General features: G+C 40.6%; 2 protein-coding genes and 1 long non-coding RNA gene across 4 annotated transcripts in view; 2 read left to right on the top strand and 1 right to left on the bottom strand.

Annotated features, from left to right (window-relative positions):
- CPB1 (carboxypeptidase B1) overlaps positions 1-5,952 on the top strand; it is a 50,435-nt gene extending 44,483 nt beyond the window's left edge. Inside the window, exons 11-12 of the mRNA XM_079921271.1 lie at positions 3,733-3,817; positions 5,545-5,952. Of these exons, the coding sequence (XP_079777397.1) occupies positions 3,733-3,817; positions 5,545-5,732 (273 nt within the window). The 3' untranslated portion in view covers positions 5,733-5,952. The remainder of the gene's footprint in view (positions 1-3,732; positions 3,818-5,544) is intronic.
- Positions 1-13,530, bottom strand: part of LOC307186283 — a 672,979-nt gene that overhangs the window by 600,313 nt on the left and 59,136 nt on the right. The window lies entirely within an intron of this gene.
- The window catches only part of CPA3 (carboxypeptidase A3), a gene marked incomplete at its 3' end in the record, with an annotated part of 30,298 nt that continues 29,258 nt past the window's right edge, over positions 12,491-13,530 (top strand). Inside the window, 4 exon segments of the mRNA XM_079922122.1 lie at positions 12,491-12,676; positions 12,679-12,727; positions 12,825-12,844; positions 12,847-12,899. Of these exon segments, the coding sequence (XP_079778248.1) occupies positions 12,661-12,676; positions 12,679-12,727; positions 12,825-12,844; positions 12,847-12,899 (138 nt within the window). The 5' untranslated portion in view covers positions 12,491-12,660.

The raw sequence follows: 13,530 nt of genomic DNA, 5'->3' as shown, positions 1-13,530 counted from the left end.
ATAGCCAAGAATCCTCCCCCCACAAAAAGCTCACCTAGGGGACAAACATGCAAAAACAAATGATCACAGCACAGAGTGATAGGAACTCTGATAGAGACATGTGAGCCCTCACAAAGAAGGGGTGCTCATTGCTCCCTAAGAGAGTTGGGGGCAGCTTTGCAAAGAAGATGACATTTAGACTGAATTTGGAAGAACAATAGCAAGCCTCCTTGTGAACAAAGAGGGAAAGAGATTTCCTACAAAGCGAGAACGACACCCAATGTCATGGAGGTAAGGAGAGGCGGGGAAGGGTACGGAAAGTAGTTCAGGGAAACCTGGCTCGGAAGGAACATGGGGATGCACGGCAAGTGATGCAGCCTGAGAGAGAAGAGAGGGACAAGCTCACAAAGGCTCTTTATGTCAAGAAAGGAGGCCAGACTTCAACAGAAGGTGAGAGAGCCATTGAAGGATGTGATGATGAGGTGATGGTCAGAGGACAAGTGATGAGGTAGACATCAAGATGAGAGAGCAACTTAGGACAAGGAGAACCAAGGCTGAGACACAGACTAGATGTTCCTTCAGTGGGTACCCGTGACAGGAACAAAATAACAGCCATTTTAAGTTAACATCAATCTTAGATATTGCCTCAGCATCACAGGCAGAGCAACTGTTTCCAAAAGATGCCTCTGAAGGCTTAGAAAGCACTTGGTTATTGCTCTAAGGAAAGGCAAACTAAACATTTTTGTGTGGCCCTAAGGGTAGTTATGACTAAATGGATAAGTTGATAAATCAGAAGCAATAACAGATCACAAGTAAGCCCCTTCAATTTTGCCAGATAACTCAATTCTTATGTTACACCAATAAAAATTTTGAGAGACTTGAAGGTCATCTGACACACAGGAGGTCAAGAGATAAAGACAATGATCTTGTCTTAAATTGTCTATAGTCATCATAATTTCTCACATTTGGAACTAATCCTGAAGAATTTCCTTTTTTTACAGCTTTACTGGTATGTAATTGACATATAACACTGTGTAAATTTAAGGTGCACAATGTGATGATTTGATACACGTATATACTGTAAAATGTTTACCACATTAGTTTACACACCCTCTACCTCACATAATTGTCATTTTGTTGTTACGGTGAGAACATTAAAGCTTTATTCTCATCAGCATCTTTAAGTATACGACGCAGTATTGTTAACTATAGTCACAGTGCTATACAGCATCGGTCCCCAACCTTTTTGGCACCAGGGACCGGTTTCATGGAAGACAATTTTTCCATGGACCGGGGGTGGGGCAGGGGGATGGTTCAGGCAGTAATACGAGCGATGGGGGGGCGGCCGACAGAGCTTCGCTCACTCACCCACCACTCACCTCCTGCTGTGCGGCCCGGCTCCTAACAGGCCACGGACTAGTACTGGTCCACGGCCCAGGGGTTGGGGACCCCTGCTGTACATTACATGCCTGGAATTTATTAGAATCTTATTTCTACTAACTAAAAGTAAGAATTCAAGGTTTAAGGGGGAAAAAAAGCAGAACAGAAGAAAAGCCTGAGGAAGGTAGCTAGGGAAGGAATAAGAGTTCTTTAGGATTAGAGGTTCTGCCTTACAGAAAAATAAGTAACTAGAAATTTCTTTGGATGAATCGCAAGTTAAAGAAATTGTAGAACAGTAGGAAACATGTTGTTTGCCTACCAAAAGAACAAGTACCTCACCATGTTTCCCATCTCTAAAAGATGGTTTTAAATGTATTCTGAGCATTGTGCAATGTTTACACATTATTTCTGATTTCAACTGGCAACAGGCCTTATACTAAAGGATGGAGAGAAGACCTAACTCTAGTATGTTGGTTAGAATAAGATTAAACAACAGAAACAATACCTTCAGATCACAACAGTAAAGATTCCATACAGTATGACAAAGCACATATTAGTTTACCAGTTTGGGAAAAAGGGAAATGAAACCCTAAAATGTTCAAATTACTGTCCCAAAACTCTAAGAATAATAAGTTAGTTCCAAGAAACTGATTGCATCATTTCAGACCAGAAAGTCATGATTTAAGTTTTATAATTCCTTTTAAATTTCCAAATTTACCACTTGTTTCGATGAAGCATTGATGCTTTGGGAGCTGAAATTCTTGAAGTCTTACAGCCATGCCCTCATCAGTTTGACTTAAGACTTGACTGAACTGGTTTTAATATTAGAACAAGGATTAAGGGAAGCTGCTATTTTGTAGAAACAGAAATATTCTGATGTCATCACCAACTTCAACAGTTTTCCAGGCATATGTACAAGACAATTATGATGCCAAAGTAAGAAATATAGCTAGTTTCATAGCCAGAATGAGTTATGGCTAATTCTCCTGTAGTAACAATCAGATTCACAAATCTGTGTTCTCCAGACAGAAAAGTAAAGCTTGCTTTCAAAGTGATTCAGTTAAATAGACAATTTGTCAGTGGACACTGGAGAGTTTACTGTGCAGGGAGGAGCTGAGTGCACAGCCCTTCTCCCTGAGGGGCTGGGTGTAGGGGCGGGAGGGCAGTGGGTCTGATGAGAAGGTGATGCTGCTTCTAATAAAAAAAAAATAAAATAATAAGTTAATACTTGCTACTTTTTTTAATTCTGGAATTCAAATGTTCTGCCTTTTGAAATAAAATAAATGTTCTCTCATTTTTCGGTCTAAAAAATCTTCCATGCTGGAACTACCACTCTTCCTTGGAACTGTCCATTCTTAAACATTTTTACACTATCACTGAAGGTTGCACCGACTATCCAATCATTCTTTTGAGTGGTTTTTAACACTCCTACCCCAACTCACATAATCCTGCCATGACTTAATCTTCACTTTATAACCTGCCCTATTTCCAGGTGGTTTTTGCATTGTTTTGTTTGGAATTATTTTGTACGTTTTTGATTTTTGTTTGCCTCTAATAGGTAGACAATCTCTTTGCACAACCACAAAGACCTCCTTGCCTCCTGCTTTTCTCTCACAAGCTCCAGAGACAAGATAGATTTGCCAGACTAATCCTTAGATATAACCTAATTCTTCATACACAGTGACATTTTACTATGTCAATAAATGTGGTATCTGGGACAGTTACAAATCACTATAGCCTCATTTCTCCAGCCTGAACTAAGGTTTAAAAAAAAATGTTTAACAAGCCTAAATAAGAATTCCAGGAAAAAAACAGAGCAACTAAATTCTATGTAAATAAAAAAGAAAACAAAGTAAAAGAATAAACTCTGAATACAACAGAGTTTACAGCTAGGACCCAGATTTTACTGCAACGATCATTTAAAATAAATGTAAGGACCTAATTCTCAAATAATAGGGTAAGAAGAGTGCTAACCATCTCAGAGCTTCAACAAACATTTACTGAGTAACCACTAAGTAACGAACCCTGGGCTAGGCCCTGGGGACACGGAGATAAAGGACAGAAAAAGTCACTGAGAACTCAGAGGGCAGCTAATGGTATTGACACAATATGACACAACTCTGTGTGTGACAAAGAGAAGCTCAGAGTGAGTGCTTGAGGAGGGCATTAGGGAAGACATCCTTCCACAAGAATCACTTGGATCATATGACAAAGTTCGCTGGAAAATGGGGATGCGCACTGAATAAGTTTAAAACACTAACCCGAACTGTGACTTACATGTCTTCAACGTCTTAAAAATAATGTACAGATGTTTGGTTTTTTGTCGGTGTGTGCTTTTATTTCTTCACTCACTTACTGCTGGCTCTTTTGCAGAATAGCATGGCTAAAGGTGCCATGGAAGAACTTGCCACACTGTACAGGACCAAGTACAAATATGGCCCAGGAGCTTCAACAATCTGTAAGTCTTGGCATCAGAACTGTGCAAAGAACCCACGTGCTTCAAAGGCAACAAATGGTTCCCAGCGTCTTTCCTTTCTATCATTTAAAGCATGTGACTTTTGCCTGACAGTGAATTTTTTAAAAAAATATGTAATCAGTTTCCTGTTCAGAAAAAAGGGGGAGAAATATCCCTTTCAGCCCACGGAAACATCTGCTCTCCGTAAACATCTATTGAGCGTCTACCACTTGCCAGGCCCTCAACAGATGCTAGGAGAGAAAGGAAAGAAGGATGGAGAGAAGGCAAGAGGGAAGGGGGAAGGAAGGAGGAGGGCTGGAGCAATCTTCAAAGAACCCACAGCAGGGAAGCGGGAAGAGTAAACATTAATTGTCATACAGGAGCTAAGTGCTGCGACAGAAGGATGTCTAAGAAAAGAGCACGCCCAAAGACTAACCACCCCACTCCACAGTATCAGGAATAAGTTCCCAGGATGATGACACAGAAGCTTTATCTGGAAGGACAATTGCTGGAGGAAAGCAGTAGAGGGAAGGTTTTCCTGGCTAAACAGATGGCAGTTTCGAAAGGCTACTTCAGGCTCAAGCTATTTGCAAGGGATGCAAGCAAGTGGCAAAAGCGTTAGATAGCGGCTAGACCCCAGAGCCTTGGGGCTGCAGTTCGGATCTGCTGGGAAGGTGCATTCTGCAGGCCCCATTTTCAATTTCTACATATATTTGCCTTTGCATGATTTCTTTCTGCCCCAGGTCTTAAAGGACCAGAAATACAAGGAAAAAAGGCCAGTCCCATCATCAAGGGGGCTTCAATGCAGTTGGAGAGGCTCCAATCCTGAGGGCTTTCTAAAAGCTTCATGTAGAATAAATACAGTTTCCTGTATTCTTGTCCTTTATTAAACTTCTCTGTATCAGATGGGGTATACTATTTTCTTAAGGGGGTTCTATCAGAAATAACCCACAGTGACATTGCACCTATTCACATATGGTGAACTTCTTGTAGGTTTTCTTCAGGCAAGTTCAATGAGGTTTCTCTTTCCATTACAGTGTAAGCCCCTGGAGGGCAGGGGCCATGTCTTTCCTTTGTCCTAGCATCTCCAGAGCTGATCGAGCACATGGCCTACTACTAAGTGAGAGCTGTACAATTGTTGACTGAATGAACAAATGAACAAATGAGTGATTGAATGAATGAATGACATCATAACTGTCACCAAATGAATAACTGAAGGAATGCCTAATCTGTGCCAGGCCATATGCTAGACCCTGAAGAAACAAAAATGAAGGCACAGCCCTGCCCTCAACTGCTCCAGTTTCATCGCTCAGCACAGTTTCAGCAGGGTTTGGAGTCCTCTCCTCTTACCAGTCATCATGCAGTTTTCCTTATTTTTCTAGGAGATACAGATCCTTTTCCCAGAAACTGTATATATTTTGTAAACAGATTACACACTACATAGCACAGTTTACCTCAGCATACAAGCACTCTGAGAAGTTTATATATTACAAATTACATACTTCCTGGGGTATTAAACACATCACTCCCACTAAGTAGACTTAGAGGTAAGACGGGACAAATTTTTAAAACAGCCCCCATAGCTTTTGTGATCCAGTTTACTAGAAAATTCACCTACCTATACTGTTTTGTGCAGTAAAACACTTGTAATTATAAAAGAAAGCTGGTGGGGTTTTTAAAATCTCCTTCCTAGATTTAAAATTTTTCTTTCTTCTCTTTGCTCATTTCAGATCCTGCTGCTGGGGGCTCTGATGACTGGGCTTATGACCAAGGAATCAAATATTCCTTCACCTTTGAACTCCGGGATAAAGGCAGATATGGCTTTGCCCTCCCTGAATCCCAGATTCGGCCAACCTGTGAGGAGACAATGCTGGCGATCAAATACATTACCGGCTATGTCCTGAAACATCTGTACTAGCCCACAGCACTAACAGCCTTATCTCTAAATGTGCACTCTTTGTTTCTTTTCTATCCTGAATTCTGACTTTTGTTTGCCTAGATGTTTTCCAGATCCTCCTCTTTCTTTTAAGATTCTGGGTCTATTAAACTACCTGGGTCTTTAATATTGATCATAATAAAAATGAACCATTACAACTGAAAAACCTGACAGACTGTCTACTTCTTTGGGGGAAAAAAGATGTGAACGAATGACTAAGGCAAGCCATGTACAACCAATGATGTAGGTCAGCCATACGGGAGTTAAAGTCCTTGGAGTGTTGCCAACCCTGGCAGACTGCAGACATGCACAGGTTATAGTGAGGTGCTGATGAGGAAGAAGACATGTAAGGGGAAATCCAGGACTGTAAAATGTGGTATAGGTGAAACGATCCAATCATGGTTTAGCTTTCATCTCGGCTCACTCAAGTTATTTTCCGAGCTGTGTACCACATGCCAAGCACTTTGCTAAGCAATTGAGGACAGAGCAATGAAAAAGAAAGAAAACATTTCTGCCCTCAATGGTTGTATAAGCCACTTGAGAAGATGGACATGAAACAAATAATTATTTAACTAATTATGTAATAATTAGTGATTTAATTTCTATTACCTATCTGACGTAGAGGAGGAAGCTCTTCTCAGGAAGTGCTAAAGCCTGAAGAATGATTCCCAGTTAGCTCGAAGAAGGGAGCACCCCTTCCAGGCCCTGTAACTATGCAGAAGCTGTAAGAAGAAAGCAAGAGAGGGTGGAACTCAGAGAACTGAGGGAACACGGGCATGTGAAAGGGCCGAGGAGGGAGTTGGGGATCATATCAGGCAGGGTTAGAGGTCATGTTAAGGATTTGGAAGAACTGATCTAAGAACAATGAGAAGCCTTAGGAGACGGATCCAAAAAAATATTGCTGCGATTTGTGTCACAGAGTGTCCTGCCTATGGTTTCCTCTAGGAGTTTTATAGTATCCGGTCTTACATTTAGGTCTTTAAGCCATTTTGAGTTTATTTTTGTGTATGGTATTAGAGAATGTTCTACTTTCATTCTTTTACAAGTGGCTGTCCAGTTTTCCCAGCACCACTTACTGAAGAGACTGTCTTTTCTCCATTGTATATTCTTGCCTCTTTTGTCATAGATTAATAAGTAAAGGAAACCAAAGCAAAAATAAACAAATGGGACCTAATTAAATTTAAACGCTTTTGCACAGCAAAGAAAACCATTGACAAAACAAAAAGGCAACCTACTGAATGGGAGAAGATATTTGCAAATGATTTGACTGATGAGGGGTTAATACCCGACTTACATAAACAGCTCATACAACTCAACATCAAAAAAATAAACAACCGGATTAAAAAATGGGCAGAAGAACTAAATAGACATTTTCCCAAAGGAAAAATGCAGATGGCCAACAGGCACATGAAAAGATGCTCTACATCACTAATCATCAGGGAAATGCAAATCAAAATAACAACGAGATATCACCTCACACTTTGTCAGAATGGCTATCATCAAAAAGAACACAAATAACAAGTGCTGGTGAGGGTGTGGAGAAAAGGGAACCCTCCTACACTGTTGGTGGGAATGTAAATTGGTGCAGCCACTGTGGAAAACAGTATGGAAGTTTATCAAAAAACTAAAAGTGGAACTACCATATGACCCAGCAATTCCACTCCTGGGTATACATCCAAAAAAATATAAACACTAATTTTTTTTTTTTTTTTTTTTTTTTTTGTGGTACGCGGGCCTCTCACTGCTGTGGCCTCTCCCGCTGCGGAGCACAGGCTCTGGACGCGCAGGCCCAGCGGCCGTGGCTCACGGGCCCAGCCACTCCGCAGCATGTGAGATCTTCCCAGACCGGGGCATGAACCCATGTCCCCTGCATCGGCAGGAGGATTCGCAACCACTGCGCCACCAGGGAAGCCCTAAACACTAATTTGAAATGATACATGCACCCCAATGTTCACAGCAGCATTATTTACAATTGCCAATATATGGAAGTAACATGTGTCCATCAACAGATGAATGGATGAAGAAGATGTGGTACATAGATACAATGGAATACTACTCATTCATAAAAAAGAATGAAATTTTGCCATTTGCAGCAACATGGATGGACTTAGATGGCATTATGCTGAGTGAAATAAGTCAGACAGAGAAAGACAAATACTGTACAATATCATTATATATGGAATCTAAAAAATACAACAAACTAGTGAATAAAAAAAAAAAGTAGGCAGATTCACAGATATAGAGAACAAACTAGTGGTTACCAGTGGGGAGAGGGAATGTGGAAGGGGCAATATAGGGATGGGGGAAAAAGGGGTTATTATGTGATTATATGAAATCAAGTGTGTGAAACTTCTGAAAACTGTAAAGTACTATAGAATTTAAAGAATCTTTCATTCAATAAAAAAAGAGCAATGAGAAGCCAATGGAGATGTAAAATTGTAAATGACATGATAAGAGTTTGTTTTTTGTTTTTTTAAACACCAGCCAGGCTACGGTGTGGAAAGCAGACTGGAAGTGAAACAAGAAGGTACCAGGGACTTGTATGTCAAACATGACTTGAAGTTTTCCAGAATTAAAACTGAACGTGCTAGTAATGTTGGAGAGTACTGTGCAAAGTTCAAATTTTAAAATATAATAATATGTATTTAGATTATAATTTGAGGGCATTGCTTACTTTAAAATCATAAAACAAAACATTACCTCATTGTTTTCCATGTAGATTCAAGGAAGAGAAGATTCCATATCTAGAATAATATGTTGAATTATCTATAACAGTGTTCCATTCAAAAACAGAATCCATTAACGTCACAAATGATTTGTTTGGAAGCTGTCAAGCCAAAGAATGATTAATTGCATTAATTGTCCACTAGATGGTAGCAGTGCAGCTGCTACAATTTGTCAGGCAACCGTCTTCAAAATAATTTAGTAATATATCATTTAAATGGGCACAGAAAAAAAAAGACCCTTGAGTGCCAAAAAAGAAATTCCCATAAATTCTTAAGCAGTATTGATGCTAATTTTAAAAATAGATGTAATTTAGCGAAATTATTGTTTCTCTCTCCCATTCTGTTGCTGGAGGTGTATCATTCAACTCAGTTCCACAGGACACTCCCTTACCCTATCTCTAGCAGGTGCCATCGACTTCTAACTAAGGGATGCTGTGGCCCAAAGTTCAGTGCTTTAAAACAGAAATTAGGAATATACATGGGCTTTTCTAAAATTTCAAGGAATTTTTAAGAAGAATTAGAAATAGGAAAGCAAGTAAAATCCATGTACCTGAGATTTCCTGCACTGGAGACATTTTGGCTGTATCTCTTGCCAACTGAAAGTTAACAGCTAGCAGGCTAGCAGTGCCACTTGCCTGAGCTTCACCAAGAAAAAAGAGAAAAGAAGTTTCTGCTTTAGGCCTTCCTACTGCAATATAGTACTTTATGCCTTCCTGCCCGGCTGACCAGAGACTCTGCTGCCTTGCCAGGCCAGACATTGCCAAGCCTTGCCCACACAGGAGCCCCTGGCTGTGAGGGCACCTCTCTTCTCCCTTTCTTCGGCTAATTCCCACCCTGAGAAGGACCTCGGACTGGCTCTAGGCTCCTTCAGTCCCTAACTCTCACCTCCCCAAAGCAGCAATTAACAAACAGCAGGGGCTCAGCCCCCTGGATCTTTCCTACGTCAAACAGTGTTGCTACAAAATAGCAAGACTGGTTTTCCAGTCTGGAATATGGGAGGTCTACATATCTAGAGTCACACCTCATGTGTTCACCTGCTTTGCCAGATAACCTATATGCACTGGACAAAGAGAGAATTTCAGGAGTAGAAGGAAGACGGAGGAACCATGATAGTTAATGATTTGGGGGCCAAATGGGGTCTTGATGAGCCTCTTAGGTCATCTCATTTGAGCAGGCAGTCACTCCCCCTCTAGCCAGGTCTGACACTGCCTGAATCACTCACCCACGTCTCTGTCCAGAAATGCCACCTTTCCTGCAACTAATAAAAGACAAGTTTCTCTGCAGCATTTTCCAGGGCAGTTTCATTTCAATGTTAAAAAATCCAATATCCGTAACTAAAGGCAACACATTTTTCTTTCAACATATCCTTTATGAGATATCTAAAGGTATTCCAGAAGTTTACTATATTTGATTTGAAGATAGAGAATTATTTGAAAGATTGTAGTAAATCACAAGAGAACTTCCACTTCCATTTTCTAGGACATTTCTTTCATAGTGATAATGTTTGAAAAATATGCAGAAAAGCATAGTTTAAGAAGTACAGTGGTATTTTTAACTGTGTCTAGACATACAAAAATCCTAGGAGTGCAAAGATCCAGAAAGATGGAAAATTACTGTCGTGTGAAGCATTCAACTTTAAATATTTTTAAAGAGATTAAATTAACCTATGAAACATCACACCATCTTACATAGTCCATCCTAAAATGATATGGTGTCTAACAACTATTCGTCCTACTCCATACATATGCCAAGACCTTTCATAAATCTTGATTCAGTAATACAAGGTTTTACTGAACTATGCCTGCTAAGAAACCATACTTGTTCTGAGAAAGAGCTCCAAAATATTCTTGAAATCCACCTATTGTACTGTTTCTCAGAGGCTAAATAGATTGGGGAGGGGTGGGAGGTCTTAAAGCATCATATGTCTATGTCCTATTCCAGAAACAAGGAACTGTCAATATGCAACAGATATTAAGAAGTCAAAGATTGTTTATCATCAAAGTCTTATCTTGAGAAATACCAGGATCCTTCAGACATTTACTTAGTTACCCAAATAAAAGTGTCCTTCCTAGCTGACCTGAAAAACAGACACACAAGCCTTCCCTATACAGTTTTAAAAGTAGTCACACAGAAAAAGGCTTTAACATAGAAAGTGTATCAGAATGCTAGAATTAAGAGTGACTTCTATTTTCTTCCTTCAACTTTTCCATATTTTGCTAAATTATTTTCAATGGGCATTTATTACTTTTAGAATCCAAACAAAATTCCAAAAAGCAAAACTATAACATAAAATTGTTTTTTCTTTAAGCAGTCCACATTAAAACAAATACAGAGAGAGATTTTGGCCTTACAGGACACAGCTACCACTCTAACCTACCACATGATACATGCTGATACTCATCAGTTCTGCAGCCTGACAGTGGCCAGCAAGTGTGTTTACAGAACTTGACAATTGTATTAACTGCTTAGAGGACACAGGCATGTTTTTTGTACCTACCATCCACCAAGTCCCTTACATATGCATCTCATTTAGCCCTCACAGCCACTTGTTAGAGTCCCATGCGCATCCCTATTTTACAGATGAGGAAACCAAGGCCTGGAATGACTAGGCAGCCTGCTCAAGGTAAAGTAGCTAGTGTCTGGGAGCCACCCTGAGGTTACGTTTGTCTAACTCCAAAGTCAAGTTCTTCCTTTTCCTCTGTACTCCTGCCAAGCGCCCCCTTATAATCAACAGAGCGAGAATTTGCCTTGGGATTTTCTAGTGCTGATAAGCTTGTCCAATGTCAAGAACATGAAGGAATTTGTAAACCCCTCCACTTCCTTACCTGCAGGGTTGCAGCAAGGGAACCCTCTTGGGGGACCCGTCACATTGCACATCTATCAGGTGGAGAGGAATGAAGCTATCGCTGCTATACATATAACAGGGGCATCTCCCCAAAAGCATTATTTTGATAATAAAAATATACAACCATGACTCTGAGAAGTTTCATGTATGACCATCTATACATGAAGAGGTAGTTTTAAAGGAAATTCTAATAAGTTATCTGATTAAATTCACTCAGTATATTAGGTTACCTATAATTCTGGGTAAAAGTGTTGCCTTCTCCCAAATAATCCATAATTAACCGAGTTTTGTTCAAGATTAAAGACCTCCCCCCAAGACACTGTTTAAAATGGTTTATAAATGACTTTCAGTAATTCAACTTTCAAAAAGCATTTATTGGGCACCTACAGCATCTAGACCCTGAAGAGAGCAGCCCATGAACAAACATTTGAGCAACCATATTATCTTGCCCTCTAAATGTCCGCAAGTTGCTTTACGAATAGGGGTTCCCCCTGAGGACAGAGGGAGGGAAAAGGGAAAGGAGTGGGGAGTGAGTAATTTAGCCATTTCTGTAATGTTTACTTCTTTACCAAGAGAGGTACCGAGAAACGATGGCAAAAGTATAAAATCTAGACAGTGAACATATCAATGTTTTCCAGATTACTTACAGTACTTTTAGTATATTCAAAATAATTTGTAATCAAAAGTTCTTATTTTAACAATTTACAACGTAGCTTCAAAAACATCTGTTTTAGAGGGGTGGGAGAGGGAGGGGGTGGGAGGGAGACGCAAGAGGGAAGAGATATGGGGATATATGTATACATATAGCTGATTCACTTTGTTATAAAGCAGAAACTAACACACCATTGTAAAGCAATTATACTCCAATAAAGATGTTAAAAAAAAAAAGTTTTGCTATTAAGGACCACCCATCAGGGTTCTGTGGCCAGATACCCAAATTCATCTCGGGTTCCAAGTGCAAATTTAAACTGATTCCTTCCATCCTTCAATTCAAGCATATGGTAGAGTAGTATTTTAGAACAAAGAACTGGGTTCAAATCTCATACTAGCTCTGCTTCCTTGGGCAAGTTATTTGCTAAACAAGGAATTTGCCTCTCATCTCATCTGTAAAATGGGTATTCCCAACTGTAAAAGGTATATGAGTAGCATGGAATTCACCTGTCACCAAATGGGCATTTAGTATTAGTGTTGCCACCCTACTCCCCTCCCCAACTAGAAAATGTGGTGGGGGGGGGGGGCATTTTGTCCACCAGAACCCTAAGAGGAAATGAGCTGTTCCTCCAGATAAGAGCTGAGGCATAAAACTGGCAGAGGGGCTTGGGACAGACAAAGAAGAACCATGAGGTTCATCCTGCCTCTGGTTTGACCGCTATCACCCTTGCAATTGCTCCTGTCCGCTTTGACAGGTGAATCTTGCCACCCTGTGTTCCAGACTCCATGTGGGAAGAGGATTATGCAACGTTTCTTCACAGTTTACATGTTTCATCTTTTGTATTCTTAAAGGGAGAAGGTGTTACATGTGAAGCCCAGGATGAAAAACAAGCAAACATCATAAAGGACTTGGCCAAAACCAACCAGGTAAAGCAAATAGAGGGGTTTTTTAAATCTTTTCTTTCTGTTCCCTAAAACCTGCTTCTTTTGTCTTTTATTTTCAATGCCCACGGAGCTACCAAAGACAAAGATGGGGGAAGGGGGGCTTCCCTGGTGGCGCAGTGGTTGAGAGTCTGCCTGCCAATGCAGGGGAAACGGGTTCGAGCCCTGGTCTGGGAGGATCCCACATGTCGCGGAGCAACTGGGCCCGTGAGCCACAACTACTGAGCCTGCGCGTCTGGAGCCTGTGGTCTGCGACAAGAGAGGCCGCGACAATGAGAGGCCCGCGCACCGCGATGAAGAGTGGCCCCCGCTCGCTACAACTAGAGAAAGCCCGCGCACAGAAACGAAGACCCAACACAGCCATAAATAAATAAATTAATTAATTAATTTAAAAAAAAAAAGATGGGGGAAGGGACAGGAGCTACTTGGATAATTGAGCCAGTTGCCAGTACTCCCCTTTGTTTTTATTTATTTTTCCCCAAATTACCACTTCTGTTTTCCCACCCAAAAGCTTTGCAAACAACAGCTTTTTCTAGGTGGAAGTGTGAAATAGGGAGATGTTCCTGACACCTTTATCACGGCCTCTTCTCCCTCCCTGCTGATAGCGCCTTGCCTG

The sequence above is a fragment of the Stenella coeruleoalba genome, assembly GCF_951394435.1.
Source record: "Stenella coeruleoalba genome assembly, chromosome: 5".
NCBI lineage: Eukaryota > Metazoa > Chordata > Mammalia > Artiodactyla > Delphinidae > Stenella > Stenella coeruleoalba.
Note: the sequence above shows the minus strand (reverse complement) of the source record. Positions and strands in the feature narration are given on the sequence as shown.